Source organism: Cloeon dipterum, chromosome 3 (genome assembly GCF_949628265.1).
Source record: "Cloeon dipterum chromosome 3, ieCloDipt1.1, whole genome shotgun sequence".
Classification (NCBI taxonomy): domain Eukaryota; kingdom Metazoa; phylum Arthropoda; class Insecta; order Ephemeroptera; family Baetidae; genus Cloeon; species Cloeon dipterum.
The window spans coordinates 8122878-8138924 of NC_088788.1; the positions used below are offsets into that span (position 1 = coordinate 8122878).

At 41.0% G+C, this 16047-nt stretch overlaps 2 protein-coding genes across 4 annotated transcripts in view; one reads left to right on the forward strand and one right to left on the reverse strand.

Moving 5' to 3' along the window:
* Positions 1-411: 411 nt before the first annotated feature.
* Positions 412-16047, forward strand: part of LOC135939578 (FERM and PDZ domain-containing protein 2-like) — a 96619-nt gene continuing 80983 nt past the window's right edge. For all 3 annotated transcript variants that reach the window (XM_065484044.1, XM_065484046.1, XM_065484045.1), the window contains exon 1: positions 412-552. The gene's annotated coding sequence lies outside the window, so the exon portion shown is untranslated. The remainder of the gene's footprint in view (positions 553-16047) is intronic.
* Positions 957-2922, reverse strand: Xport-A (exit protein of rhodopsin and TRP A). Its single transcript, XM_065484048.1, has 3 exons — positions 2787-2922; positions 1965-2203; positions 957-1726 (listed from the first exon to the last, which is right to left on the reverse strand). The coding sequence occupies exons 1-2, from the start codon at positions 2877-2879 to the stop codon at positions 1991-1993; spliced, it is 306 nt and encodes a 101-aa protein (XP_065340120.1). The 5' UTR covers positions 2880-2922; the 3' UTR covers positions 957-1726; positions 1965-1990.

Here is a 16047-nt window from a genome sequence, read left to right on the forward strand (position 1 = left end):
TGTTGAGCCTGACAAAACGGCCATGTTTATATAAAGACCTAAAAAACAAATAATCCATTAGATCGAAAATTCATTGGTTTATTGTACAATCAGGCATTATTGTCTTATTAAGAGTTAAATTATTAATAATTTAAAAATATTATTGGCTGTGCATTTGAAAAAAAAAACTAAAAAATTCTATCATCGCTTTCTCTCGTCGCTTTGGAAGAAAAGAAATCACCAAACAGCTGCCTCAGCCATTAATTTCGAAGTTAATTGGTTTTCTCCCATAAATCACCACACCTGTCGAGGCCGGGAGGCGCTCCCTGACGCAAAATTCGCGCCGGCTGTTGAAGAAAAGCGCGGCACACGGCCGAAGGAGGCGTGGCCCGTGGCCTGCTGATTGCCAGTCTCGTTCGTGAGTAGTTTCGGTTGGTTGTTCGTTCATTCAAACGAAGCGAAGGCACCGTCGGTCCAGCCTTATTGTCTTCGAGTGAAAAAGGACATTTTTATCTGTGAAACGGAGTGTTGTGTCCCGATGACAGCCTAGGAACCGCGCCACCCCCGCGAAAGGTACGTGAGACCCCTTTGCGGGGATGTTATTCACGCCGCGTCGGTTGCACCTGTTACGGAGTTGCCAATGCTGCTGTGATTTATCTCTTTTGCGTCAGGGTAGTTAACAGAAGGGTCGGGCCAGGGTAAAACACGGCCTGAGGGCCGCGAGGAAGACTGGGGATGCTGTAGGGGTTGAAAGGCAGGGGTGAGAACTGTCGGAAGGCTCCCGGAGGCGACGTTGCGGGGGCGGTGCACCTGTTGCTGCCTGACAAGTCGGTGAAAAATAATAACGAGCTCGACCTTGGCGTGCGGCTCGAGATTCATAAGGTCTCGGATGTCAAAAAAGGAGACAGGAGACGAGCACAAGATTTTTTTAAGGCTTGGCAGCAGAGAAAAAAATTAGCAAGCAATATAGTTCACTGTAAGGGGATAAAAATACGAAAAATGATTTTAATTAAAGCAAATTACAATTTTAACAGGGCAATTTTCCAGCTCATTTCGTGCAATTTTATATTTACAAGGAAACATCACACACCGACCGAATTCAAATGAAATTATAATGAAATGACCAATTCAAACTCGAAAAAATATGTTATTAGGGTAGGTTGGACCGTGGATTTTTGCTATCAATTACAATTTAAATTAATATTGACAGCTAAAATATTTAAATTTATTCCCCATTGGTCAGCACAGTTAAATTCCTAGTTAAACTTCACACAGACAAGAGTCGTGGCCCGTGGCCGTTAACATGATTACTTAAAAGCGTATTTATTTAGAGTCCTTGGAGGCTCCTTACGAGCACCAATAATAAATTCTTTGATCCGATTAGAGACAAGAGGCTCAAAGTGGATTAGGGTGGCAGCGGCTCGGCGGTTGCACTTGGTGGGCCTCCGCAGCCGCCGGAGTCTTGTGGCGGCTGCACCGGACACACGTCCTCGTCCTCCGCGTCCAGGAATGCGGATCGAGAGCCTTCAATGTGGGGCCTCAGTTTTTGCAGGTCCTCGAGGGGCAGCGGAGGCGGTGGGGGCTGCGCCTGCAGGACGGTCCTGCGGAGGATCTCGTGCTCGCGCATCTTCTGCTCCAGGTGGTCCTTGTAGGCGTTGTTGAAGTAGCCGTTCAGCAGCCGCCACACTCCAGCCGAGTACCACACTACGATTGACATCGTCATGAAACCCTTCACTATCATCAACCCCTAAAAATACAAACACAGGAAATTTATTAAATTAATTAGATAAAAAGGAAAATTGGAATTTTGGCAAAGAAATTATTTAAATTTTTCTTATTGAGTAAATGCAGGATTTTTCTGCTCCAGAAAAACTTAAAAATTAGTAAAAAAAATTACCTAGATTTTATTTTTAAATTAAATAAGTGCTCTTAAAAATTCAAGCGATTTTTTCTGGAAATTTATCCTACGTTTTCGGGACACGTACGTGCATGTTTTCGTTTTTTCTTCTTCTCACTGCTCGTTCCAGTACTCGACGGCGATGGTGAAGACGTTCTTAAGGTGCGGCCACGCCATTGTCAGTACCACCATGAATGTGTTGCAAACGACGAAAATTTTCATGTACTCGACCCCCTCGCCAGTGCGCAACCACCCACCGAAGCCCTGGTATTCCTCGTCGTCGTCGTACAAGTCCGGTTTTTTTTCACTTGGAGTCGACGCTTCCGCCTGAAAATTTAATTCCAAATCTGAGAGCAAAATTCTGAATATTTTTAACTTAAAAATACAGGTTTTTAAGGAAAAGTGCCAAAAGAATTAAAGATATTGTTTTATTTTTTATCTAATTTAACTTGTTTTGGTTTAATTTTTGGGTAGATTTAATTTTAATTAGGATAGATTATTTTTAAGGTGGTATTAATTATTTAATAAATTTACATACGATCATAGTGAACGCCATATCCAGTTAAAATTATTGAAAAATAGATAATAATATATAGTGTGACATATTTTCATTTTCAATTAGAAATTTACTCCAAAATCAATTTAAATAAAAGCTGGAAAATTCTCTTAATATGTTTATATTCTGTTAAGTGACTCTTTTCCTTGCTAAAAAACCCCTGATTTTTAATATTTTGGTGCAAATTTTACAATTCATAGAATGTCTTGAGAATTTTCTAAATGATCTAAAAAATCCTGACGTTAAAATTACCAGAAAATAAGAAAAAAATAACAAATAAATGACCTAAACTGACGATTCAAGGGCAAATCGACTAGAATACTTTTTACTTTTAATTAAAATTAACAAAAATACCTGTGAATTTTTTGTCGCGGTGGTGTAAGACGTGGAGGCAGTGACGATGGTGCTGGTGCTTTGTCCTCCGCGTCCGCGCACCGGCTTCTTCATGACTGCCCGTCCGTTCGTGTTCGACGGGACACTCCGGCCGGGACGCTTGTCTGGCTTCCGAGGGGGCAAATTGGCTTTACAACCCCCCTGTATACACGGTGACGTCACGAACCAACCAGTCGGAGTGTGAGTGTGTGTCCCAGTTGGAGCAAATAAATACAAAGAATGCTTGAATGAAAATCCAGTGTAATTTCCCCTGGCACGTTCTCGCGTCAGCATTAATTAACGCCGCGCGACAACTGAATACACCCACCCCCGCCGAGCCAGGGTTGCCAGCCGCCCTCTGCGACAAGTAATTATTATTGCTCTTGCTGCCGGGGAACATCGATTTTCTGCGTTTATTAATAAACCTTCTCACTTGGCTCGCTCGTTCCAATTTAGCTGCTATCGTTTTCAATGTAGCGTGGCATTTATATACACACCCACGCACTCGCAAAATTCCAATCAGATCGTTCACTCTGTGAATGGTTCCATTTTGCCTTTGTCCAGTCAAAACTGGAGCACATACAATTTTCATTGAAGAACGTAGAAATATATTTTAAAATAATGTTGTAAAAACAGCTTATCGCACTGCGATAGTTTTATTTTTTAATTAAACAAAATTAATGTGTTTTTGAAAGGTCAGGGAGTTTTTTTATACAGTGAAAAAAATACAATCATGCTATAAAATTTCGCTTACCAATATTAAAGAACAGAATGAAGTACTGAAACAATATCAAAGTTTAAAATTAAAGGACTGAAATAAAAATAATTAAAATTTAATTTGTTTTAAAATTACGATTTTTGAAAAAATTAACGAGTTAAATTATTTGAAATTTAATTTCAAGGAAATTTAGGGGCTATTAACCGTAATTGGACCCTCCGCGTGCTTAAAGGGCGCTCAGGCACATCAGGGCGTTACCTGAGCGAATTGCTTCCTTCAAACGAATCAAATTTCCATTTAAAAAAAGGGTTTGAGGCAACCCTATATACAGCAGGAGGCTATATTGACTAAACAAGGGCGTGCTCACCTGGCGGCGTGGCGGATCACTCGCGTGCATTGTAATCCACATAATTCAGGCCGATAATGATGCCAAGAGTGGATGGATGCACCCTTCGTCGCGTCGCCTCTCTTTTGCTTCTGCTCCAGAGCCTGCTTGCTTGCACACATTCGATTAACACGCTTTTGTTCCGCCCTGGCTCTACGTGCGGCGTCAATCTGCGCCCGGTAATTGAATCAAATCTCCGTCGCTCGCTTGCCGTTATTTTTCCCTGCAGGCTCGGCCGGCGAATCCTAATCGTAATCGGCGTGGAGCCTTGAAACTTTGTCAGTTGCCGGAGTAAAACACGTAAATCAATTCTGCAGCACTGGAAAACAATTTTATTCATTTAAAATAATTTTTTCTGCAAGGTGTACTGCAAAAATACTTTTACTTAAAAAGTTTTAAACAAGTTATTACTTTTTAAAATTAATTTGAAAAGAAAATTCAATAGTTGCGTAAACCTTTAGTGTTTGAAGCTGCCAACAGATGGCGCCACCGCATGCATTGGTAATAATTTTAATTCTAAGGCACTTCCGCTGCGATTTCAGACTCAATCCTGGCTCTGTAAATTCTTCACTTAATATGCTTTCTTTTGACGTGCTGAAATCCAAAATCAGTCCAGCCATTTGCCGTAGAAATGTTGGAAAATATTTTATATTTAAAAAAATTGTATTTCACGAACACTAAAGGTTTTTACAACTGGTGAATTTCAAAGTCTTCAAGCCTGCTGAATATTCCATTTTTTTATTCCATAAAGCTGTGAAGAAAAATTATAAAAAAGCAGCATTAGATTAATTACTTTCTGGAAGTCCATAATTTTCAGTAAAAGTCTGACAATGAGGCTGCGTCTTTCTTTCTCGGTGAAATAAATGCGTCTTGCGTAAACAAAAATCGATGTCGGTAAAAAATTCATCGAGTGGTTGGGTAGAAAAGTTGGCGGTGGCTCATCCATTGTGGTGCTGGTGCTCAGGCGGACGATAATGGGGGCGCTCGCTGCTGGATGGCTTTCCTTTAAAATGCACGGCTCGTCTAGACTCATTATTTGTCCCCTGGCCGCCACTTTTTCCTCCGCTCGCTTTGTCTGCGGAATTTTTAATGTAGCCCTTTGTTTATTGCGCCCGCCGAAAGGACGCTCTCTAAATTTTTCATCGGCCCAAACAAAAGCGGCCGTTGCCTCAGCGGCTAAATAAATGTGAAGAGAGAAAAATGCACAGCCACATTTTTGACATTAATAAACCCGTATTAAAAATAAATAAACGCATTTTAAAATGAGCCACAAGTTTCGAGGAAAGTGAAATTGTTGGAAAAGCCTGTGCTTGGCTGCGTCTGGCGTGATTTTCCTTTCGCAAGAGTGGCGCGATTGTCGCGTCGGCAAACGAGGCGCAGGCATTGAATCGACTCGCAAATTGTCGCGTCAGTTTCTGCATCGCACACTTTCTGAAAGGACGTCGGGACTCGCGTGTCACGGGCAACTCTGCTTCTGGTTGGCGGCCGTGTGCGCGTGAAAGGCGCCGTAATTGCGGCGCCGGCCGCGGATTAAAATTTATCTCTCTCATCCACACTGCCAGTTGAGCAGACGAAAGAAAATCTCCGTGCATGGCTGCTGAGACTGTGATTGGTCCAATTTGATAAGACAGGCATTAGTTGCTTTAAAGTACAATTACAGTCGCCATTTTTAAATTTAAAAAACTTAATTCTGTGTCAAACTTAATTTTTCCAGGTTCAAAAAATGTCTTAAGGGCCTTTGAAAAGGAGTGAAATCATCCTGGGATCCAAGATGGCGTAAGTTGCATAAGCCCTTAGTGTTTGAAGCCGCCAACAGATGGCGCCACCGTAGATTTTCGTAATACATTTAATTTTAAGGCACTTCCGCTGCGATTTCAGACTCAATCCTACCACTCTGCGTTCTTCACTTAAGACACTTTCTTTTGACGTTCTGAAAACAAAAATCAGTCCAGTCATTCGCCGTTGAACCGTCGGAAAATATTTTTTTATTTCTAAAAATAGTTTTTTATGATTCTACGGCGAATGGCTTTGCCGATTTTGGCTTTCCGCGCGTAAAAAGAAATTATTTTAAGTGAAGAACCCAGAATGGCAGGATTGAGTCTGAAATCGCAGCGGAAGTGCCTTAAAAAGTATACGGTGGCGCCATCTGTCGGTGGCTTCGAACACTAAGGGTTTATACAACTGGTCAATTTGATAATATGAATTTTCGCGCTCTTGCAGTCCATTTTTGCAGGTTGAAAATAAATGTTTTACGTGATTTTAAAAGTGGTGAAATCATGCTAGAATAAAATTGGCGTCATTTAGGTACCTTTAAAGGATTCAACAATTTGATTAAATTATTTAAGTAAGAGATTTACGCATATTTGAACAACTCCCTTCTGATTTTTCCTTTGGGCGTGTCCTTTAAAGGTCTGCCATATTTAAACTTGTTGCATCTAACTAAAATCAAACTTGGGCTCACTAAAATATCGACTTTATGATCAATTATTAATAACAAATTTAAGCTGTAGTTCTGGGCAAAGGCGTTTAAAATTAAAAATGGCGGCTTGAGTACTCCTTAAGTCGAAAATCCCCACAACATTCAAGTGGTTGGTAATCCTCAAATGAATTTGGTAAATTTTGAAGCGGCTTATTACAGGGAAGGTAGCTAATTCAGAGGGGATTTAATTGAAGCTGTTGTTAGGATTGAGGGTCCGGCGGCGAATCGTGGGTGGAGGGTGGAGGGCAAACAGCAGGGGGTGGGAGAGGACACTCGAGAGCGGCTGGCTGGCTGGCTGGCTGGCGAAGAGAGCATCGGCTAATTGAGCCGTGTCGAGAGCGCGGCCGCTGTTGCATGTCTTCAATTACACCGCTCGTAATCGAGTGTCGGACTAATAAAAACGAGTGCCTCGCCGCTGCCGCCGCACCCGCCGCCGGATTATATTCCTCTATCTCTTGCGTGTCGGTGTTTGGCAAACACTTTTAGCGCCGCGATCGATCCGCCGCACATGCGCCCCCTGTTTGGCCCGCTTTTGGCGCCAAAAACAGCCGATTAATTCCTCTCCCACGTGCAATTCCGCGTGCAAAGACGCTCCACTGCTTTTAACTGCACAAATTTCCTAAACAGGTTGGCCCAAAATGGCATATTTAGAAATCTTCTTTCTTCTTTGCTCGAAATTCTCTAAAAAGGGAAAAATAAAAAAAATCATAGTGGGTTTTAACTGTCTGTAACGTGCACTCGCGATTCATTTGTCAAGGGAGTTTTAAAAACGGAAATTCCTCAATATTTTTTTTTATCACCGAGCCTGAAATGTTGCAATTTAACCATATTAATCTGATCCTTCGATCTTTTTACTTTTTATACCATCCTAAACAGGTTCAAATTATTTTCTGATCTTAAAGGACCTTAATTTGAATTTCCCGCCATTTTGATATTTGCTTTTTATTAACAAATAAATCGCTATCAGGGAAATTAGCTGACATTTGACGAAATTTAATCTCATTTAAAAAAAATAATTGATCTTATCCACACAAATTCCGCCCTTAATGAACATTTTGTCATTTTTTGGTCCACCCTGTTGAAGAGGCCGCGGTTGTGACGTCGCGGCCATGACGTCATGGCATCAATAAGAGCAGCGCCAGCACCTCCTTGCGGTCTAATTTCTGCAGACAATGGAGAGCACCCTCGAGTGTATATGTGTGTGTGTGTGTGTGTGTGTGTGCTGCCTTTCCGCCTTTTCCGCCTTCTCTCGGCTCTAATTTTCCCGCCGCCGCGTGATTAAAAAGTGCTGCTCTGCGTGCGTGCGTGAGCCGCGATTACTCTAAAAACGCTCACCAGCCTTTTCATTTCCGCAACGAGTAATACTGAGTTTCCTGCAACTGCCATGCAGCACGGGAATTAATTTCACAGCAGCGTTGCAGTTGAAATTAAAATGTTGTTTTGTAGCTTCCGAGGATGAAAATTTACTTTTAACGATTCTCAGATTGCGTACTTGACATGGGGATAGAGGTTATGCAATTGTAACGATTAATTTTAATTAAACGGGTGATTAAAATTACTCGTTACACAATAAACTGCGTAAATAATTCCCTGTCGAGCTTAAAATTGAACGTTTTATTAATATTTGGGGTTTTACGAATAGGATTTTTGTATTAACGTTCAAATGATTCAATTTTGGCACCTGCCACGCCCACTTTTTAAATTTTATCGAACCTCACATCTATCTACGCCGATATTTTACACGCTCTTGCACTTCCCAGTGTCTTAATCAAATTCTGTAGACGTGATTTCGGTTAACTAAAATTAAAATCTTGTTAAAATGTTGATTGAAACAACTTTTTCAGTTAAAATTTTATAGAGTACTTTCAATTAAATTAATGTAACATTTTTATTTTTAATTTAAATGAGATTTCTTTATTACAATTCCGTCGAGAAGCATCAATATTGACTTTGTCGAGAGCAACAGTGTTTTGACTGAGGTCGGCAAAGGGCGCGTCTGGCTTTGTTGCCGCCGTCGCTGCAATCACTCACGCCACGCAAATTGCTTCCATGCAAATGCTCGCCATCGACAAAGCAGCCGACCTGAATGAATAATTCATCGTGCACTTTCGGCCGCAGAAAAAAATGCAGTTTTTCAACTTGTTGTTTTATGCAAAGTCTGCGAAAATTTCCTCCTCGCGGAGATGTAATTTCACTTTTTTCCATCTTATCCCTCGCGCGTAATGAGCAGCTGCTTTGATTGATAGATCCTCGCTCGTCGCTGGCGTCTGAATTAATTAGGTTTTGCTGTGCGTTAGCTGCACATTCTCTGCCGAGAAAGTTGTAATTACTTTCGCAGCAGCGGAGAAAATTGTTATTTCGCGGAAATGGCGCCGCGCGCTCTTACCAACTTTTGGCAAGCCGTGAATTATTTATGAGCATGATTATGTGTACCTGCGGCTTCCCTCGCACTTTGCTTCGCCGCAGATCAGACAATCCAACTCCTCAACCGGAAACTTTCGAGAATAGTTAAGAAAATTAGTAGTGAAATTAAAATAAAAGGAAAGAAAGCGTTTAATGCTGAAAGTTTTTGAGAAATGAAATCGAATGGTGCCTTTTCTCACTATGTGCTTTTTTAAATTATATTGACAAACTGTTTTTTAACATGTATGTAAATTTTACGGTGAGAATAAACAATCAATCAAGATACAGAGATAAGAATTCCCAAAAGTTAATTATAAAATATTTGCTTTTTACTTGAAAACGTTGTTAAAATCAGCAGGGTCGAGATTTGCGATAAAATTGGTTCCCACTGCGCAGATCCAAGATGGCGTCTGAATGTGGGACACAAAAAATCTCTTTGGATTGTCGTATGAGTGTCAAAAGTTTGTTTATGCGATCTAAAAGACAAAATTGGTATAAGTAATGCAAATTATGTTGCAATATTGACGCAAACTTTGTTATTTTCACACAATTTCACGTGATCAGTTTTTCGCGCCACACTCCACCGGACGCCATATCTGCGCGTCGCACAAATCAGGTTCCCGCTGGTTAAAATTAATAAAAAAAATAATAAATTGACCGTTACAAAAGTGCTACTGCTGCTGGTTGGCTCCCCTGTCACCATCTTTGACGCTTCAATTTGGCGGGAAACCCAAATTCCTAGCCATTACGTCGATTTGCACTTAAACCGAGAACCGAATCAGTGGAGCGGCAACGGGGTCGACGGAGCCGATTAAGCGGCGAACGTTCCTTTTTCACGGCTGAGGGCTACAAATTTTTAAGCCCGTCCGCGTTCGTCTGTTGGTTGGTTCGATCGAGTGTGGCCTCCGGGGGGAGGGTGCCTAATGAAATGTTTGACGATCTTGTTTGCCCGCCGCCCCCGCAAGCACGCAGCCATCCAGCCAGCTTTCTAATTGAATTCGCAGCCGCGCGGCCGATCGATTCCTTATCTGCATACGCATCCATCCATCCATCCATCCCGGCATTTATCCAGCCCCCACCTTCCCACCCTCCCGTCCGCCGCCGCCGCCGCTAATTTCCCAGCAAATCCACCTAATTTGCGCCTCGCTCTGATTTATATTCCCCTGGCTGCACCGCCGGGATTTGTTTGCTCGCTGATAGGCGCGGGGCTTGTTTATCTTTGCCCCTGCGACAAAAACGCTCGTATTTGCCCCGTCAACCGGAGAAATGAGCAAGAAGCTGATTAAACTAGTCTTAAATCGACAAAAAAGGAAAATTTAATTGTTTGCAGTGGGAAAATTTATGAGAATTCATTTTTAATTTTGCAAATGTGATTTTTTGTCAATAATTGACCTGTAAACCAAAAAGGGAGGGTTTTAAGGCAGGAATTTAGCAATTTTTTAAATAAAAAATTAAATAAAATGAATAAAACTGAAAATACTAAAAAATAAAATATGTCTGCCTATCAATTCCTTTCAAAAAAACTCACTAAAGAACCAGAAACAATTCTAGTTTCCATTAGAAGATATTTCGAGTCGATTCCACTCTGCAGGTAGATCTCTTTGGACGACACACAGTAGTAAGTAAATAAAAAAAATCCGTGCCGAACAAGAAGAGACCGACGGATGTATCGGAATAAAGGCATCGGCTTCCTTCTATTTTTTTTCTTTTTCGCTGTGCGGATGTAGATAAGGGCAGGCGTATCGCTGGCAACAAAAGGCGCAGCTCAAAAAAGGCTGCAGGTGGTGGCTGGCGTCGTTCTCCGAAGCGATTGGGTCGTCTCTGGACGGGAACGTTTTCCGCATGACCTCTCCCGCATCACATGTGTTTGAACAACCAAATTACGCTTCGATCGCCCACGCACCGCACCCACGACGAATGAATGGCCTGCTCGACCATTATCGCTCGCTCGCCCTTCGACATTAAGACCGAAATCGAAGCACCCGCCAATCCTGACAAATCTTGATAGCCCCGTGAAACCAATTCCAACCAATCCCACTTGGAAATCAACCTGTGAAACGAGAGTTTTTACCGTAAAAATCACTAGTAGTGAAAATTGATCACCCTGAGACGGGTTTTTAGATTACCCTGAAACCCTGAAAAAGGTTTCTGCTCAAGAACAGGTCATTTAATACCCTGTAGATTATTTTTTATATCTCGAAAAAGGTTACTGCTCCTGAGTTAACCCTGAGAAAGGTGGGAAATGCTTGAAATATAAAATACTTGAACCTATAGAGCAAAATAATTCAAATATTAATGACCCTGAGTAAGGTTTCAGGCCTTAGTGACCTTGGGAAATGTCTTCTTACCGTTATAATCTAAAAGGTCCTGATCAAGATTTTTTTAAAATCTTATTTTTTTCTTTTTAACCTGCATAAAGAAAATTTCCATTAGAATGAGCGTCTGATATTTTCCCCCGCGATTTTTATTTACCAAATCGAAAATTCTCCTTCTCCGCTTGAAAACCCTTTTTCTATTAAGAAGTTCTATTTATTTTCCCGCAGGTAGAGCTGCAAATGGAATTCTAAGCGGTTTTAATTCCACGCGGTTGGCGGCTCAAAAGTGCATTTCACTTCTCTATTCGCGCTGGCGGCTGGCGAGCCGTGAATGCAGAAATTCCGCGTCTCTCTCGCTCTTCTTGCAGCCAGAGTACACGTACTTTGGAGTCGAAAAAGCCTCTCGTTGCTTGTTGCTCTCCACGTGAAAGAGCGAGTTTGCCTGCGAGCGAGCGAGCGAGCGCGCGAGTGAAATAAAAGTGTGCCAACCGACAATCGCGCTTTTTGTCCTTTTTAAGGGCTCCCAGCCCGAGCACCGAATCTGACGTTTTAAGCCGGGCTTATCGTCGACGCGGCGATGAAAAAGGATTTGTCCGCTTAAATGAAAAAATAGCACAACGCTGAAAAGTGGGTTAAAGCCACACTTGGCCCCCCGTTAAACGCAGGAGGTGGAAAACTGATTTATTCTACATTATATAAATGGTCAATTTGTGCAAGAAATGAATTTTTTAAAGGAATAAAATTGATTTCGAAGTCGGTCAACGCTACCTGTCGGCGATTCCAGACACTAGTCAATGGCAGCACCGGATTTCCTTGTATTGATATCAATTTTCCTGTTTGTTCGGAATCTGATGGGAGTTTAAGTGTGCGAGTTTGTCGGCAGTTAATCAGGCGGAACTGTTGTTGCGGCGGCCCGAGACATAATTTGATCAAAGCGCAGAACACGTGCTCGGCTTTCCCACGGCAGCTTTGCCTCTCGTGCCATAAATTTGAGGCACGCGAACAAAGGCGGATCAAGCAGACGAAATTCCTTGCTCAAAGCATTCCTGCGACGCCGCTCTCGAAATATATCAAAGCCGAATTCTCTATTCCCGATTCGCGGAAAGTGTTGAGACGCGTTTTAATAAGAAACAAAGCTCGCGTCAGCAATTTCGTGACGGCTCTTATGACAGTGAATGTAATAAAAGTAGAGGGTAATCATTTTTCCCGTCGAGCTCGCTCTGCAAACACACTTGCCGCCGCTTGCGAACACGAAATATTTTACAGCAGGCACTCGAGAAACTTTCTGAGCAACTCGTAACGCCGCGTCATGAACTCAATTTCAAGCTCTCTTCTTGTCACAAAATTCAAATAGTAGTATAACCCTCCACCTAACAATAAGAAGAAATATGCATATTCTTCAAGAAGATGAATTATATTTGTAGAGAAACGGAACTTCTCTGCTTCAAATCTCAATTACGTACCATATGGCTTGAAATTTATTTACCATAGCTTTCAACCAGGAGGGTTTTTCCATTCAATCGATTTTAATTTCTCGCTCTAAATTTCAAATTTGAACTAATCACAATGTTAAAGTGAAAATTTATGTATTATTTAAATTTCAACACCCTGCATTTAATAAGGGAAAATAAATATAAAATATTTTTGCATAATGTAATAATATTAATTTAATTTCAAAACAGAATATGGAACTGTGTTCACTTTCTTTGTAAATTTGTTCCATATTTTCATATTTGAAAATTCTTATTTATTTCAAAATTGATTTTATTTTATTTTTTCATTTTTGGAAAATGTTAAAAATTAAATTGCCAATTCTGATATTTTTTTATAAATTATTTTAAATTTCATCTCTTTTAAATTAAATTGGGAAAAATCGATATCAAAAAGATTCGGCTATTATTTCAAAGCAAAAGACCAAGAGAATAGAAAGGTATGCAACCGGGGCAGCAGATTTGCCGAGCAGGTTGCCTACTCCCGCTTTCCGTCGGTTTGTAAGCATTCATTTCTATATTTTCTTCTATCTGTTGGTTTCGTTTGAAGAAAAAAGAGATTTCGCTCGGAAATCGAGTAGGGTCTTCGGCTTTGTTTCTCTCTCTCTTCTCCTTTGGTGTCACGTCTGTTTTCTCGTCGGAAATTTGATAATAATTCGCGCGTTTGCGGTGCGTTTGGCGACCCTTTTCAACGGAGACATGGGTTCGAGTTTCGGACCGAGTGATCGGTCGTTCGCTCGGGGGAAGTGAGAAAATTGACGCCTGCGAACGACAGCTCGCCGCGATGAAAGACTTTTCCGCCCAACTCGAGTTTCTGCCACCACCAACGGCAGGAAAAAAAATTGGAGTTTCGTATTTTTCCAGGGAGGACTTATTTCATAATTCCCAGAAGGAAAATACGTCTTCAAATTCTTTGGAAAAATTCCATTTTTTTTTGTTTTAAAAATTTTAATTGATGAATCTGTACAAAATAAATTAAATTAAATTGCTTTCATTTTTTACGCCGTTTATTGATTTGTTAGATACATTTTTGATTGAATTTAGCTGAAAAGACTTGGCAAGAAGCCGCACTGCCAGATTTTTCAACCAATTCTCCTTTGAAAAGGTTCATTGTCGGGCTGAAGACATTTTTTCCTTTCTCTCTTTCGATTTGAGGAGGGAATGGGGCGGAAAAGCCTCGGGCCATATGCGCGTTTAACGATTTATCGGCTGGCTGGCTGGCACACTGCCCCGCCGCCGGGGCGAAAAGGCAGGCAAAACCGCCGGGCAACAGGCATCTTTTATTAATGCATTTGTTATCGGCTCTTCTCTCTTCGCCGGCCTGCGCTTTCTCTCGGCGCGAATAATGACCAAAGTTTGCGCTTGCTCGCCAAGATTCCTGGCCCCGAGCAAGCAAAGCCCCGGAATTAGCGGCAGCCGATGAATGCAGATGCCAATCTCGCAAATTTCGTTAACACCCCCTAATCGCTTTTTTTTCTCTCTGCGCCGTGGAGATTATCGATTTTTCAATTTGTGTTGTTTCTCAGCTTGTTGCACCGTGTTTACACGAGCGTCTTCCAGGGAATAAATAATTATTTTTAGGTTCAACTAGGTATTAAAAATAAAGAGGATTTGAATAAAAAATGTGTGGTGGAAGTGCTGGAGAGGAGAGCAAATTTGGTCAGTGCCGATGCGAAATTAAAATGCCAACAATGCATCAGTGTTTGACTTGGATCGAGCTCAAACAGCCGCTCGGCAAATATTTGGCCCTCTCGCTCATCCATCCATCGCTCACGAATCCGACGGAAGCGATTCAGATTTTGGCCAGGAAATTGGCACAAGAATCGGATCGAAATTCATATTGATGGCGAAAATTTTGCCTTAAATTACGAAACAGATGAAAAACTTTTAAATTTATTTTATCTTAATAATTTAATTTATTTGAAAATTAAAGAAATATTTAGTATTTTTAAAAAATAAATTAATACTCTCCATCGCCAGTTTTGACGTTTCAATTTGGCAGAAAATTAAAATTCCTAATGAATGCTTTGATAACCGCTAAAATATTTTCATCAAAGACTTATAATAATTAGGCATTGAATAATTATAAATGGATGTTTTGCTTTATTTTTTTTTTATTAAATTTTATATAATTTACTGTCACAAAATCCCAGTGGGGGCCAGATTCGTGCGACGCGCAGATATGGTGTCTGATGGAGAATTGCGCGAACAAACGGTCACAAGAAAATGCGCGAAAAGAACCAATTTTTGGTCAATATTGTGACATAATTTGCATTGTACTAATTGTGTCTTTTGGATCGTAAAAAAACTCTTGACACTCGTACGACAATCCAAAAAGAGCTTTTTGTTTCCCACATTCAGACGCCATCTTGGATCTGCGCAGCGGGAACCAATTTTATCGCACATCTGGACCCCGCTGATAAAACCGAAATTCCTTATTTAATAGAAAAATATAAAAAAATCCGGTTCAAAGAAGCCTTTGAAGGCTGAAAACCCCCATCCTTATCAAGTTCTATACCTTCTAGGAAAAATTTCAAAGTCTACAGCTGCTTGTCGTTTAATAATAATGTCTGCTGGCCTCTCAACCCTCGAGAGTAAATTAATCCGAGTTTCTTGCTTGCTCGAGATGAACAAGCGCTCTCGATTGTCTCGAGATTTCATATTTTCAGTGTGGAGCGCGCACTTTGCCGCCGCCGCTGCCGCCGCTGCTCTCGACTCGTTCGCTGCTTTGAAATGAAAAACTCAATCACCGTGACGACATTTCGCAACTAAGCTGCGCGAGACGACAACGAAAGGGCTGATTGAATTTCAGTTCCAGCTATAACTTTCCTGCTCCGCAGATTGGATCTTATTGCTGCGAATTTCCGACCCAAACCAAATGAAATCATAAAGGCCTGTTTCAGCCTAATGAAAATTTTATTTTTTAAAAAAAAAACAAAGTTCACGAATTCACCTTGTTGGAATTTAATCTCCATTTTTCAAGATGGCGGCCGTACATTATTGGAATAGGGCGATAAATTTCAAATTTAATAACGGCTGAGGCGCATTTGAAATTTAAATTCCAATGCAAATGTGATATGCACGCATTTGTCCCGACAAATTGCAGACGAGGGAAAAATTTCCAAGTAAAATGGCTTTTGCGCCGAGGACGACGGCACGACGACCGCCTTGTTTGCGTTTAATATCAGTTTTCCATTAGTATCTGGTTGTGTCATCTTTTTCTCCGCTCCAATTTCTTTTCAGCACGCTTGCTTCATAACTCAACCACACGCCACGAAGCTGAAATTATAAACAATATTTCCATGATTATTTTTTCTTTTAAAAAATGGATTTGTTGTATATGTACTAAATATTATTGTTTAGATTGTTGCTGCTTTAGCGGGGCAAACAAATTCTCTCTTTAGAAACGGCTCGTGGGTAGGAATTTCGCCAGAATTGGCCAGAAATGTGGTG

Bases quoted from the DNA above. Each gene is read 5' to 3' on its own strand.
- Xport-A (XM_065484048.1), bottom strand. From the start codon at position 2,879: ATGAAGAAGCCGGTGCGCGGACGCGGAGGACAAAGCACCAGCACCATC. The intron at 2,204-2,786 runs GTATTTTTGTTA...TTAAATTTTCAG, and splicing joins CCGCGACAAAAAATTCACAG to GCGGAAGCGTCGACTCCAAG.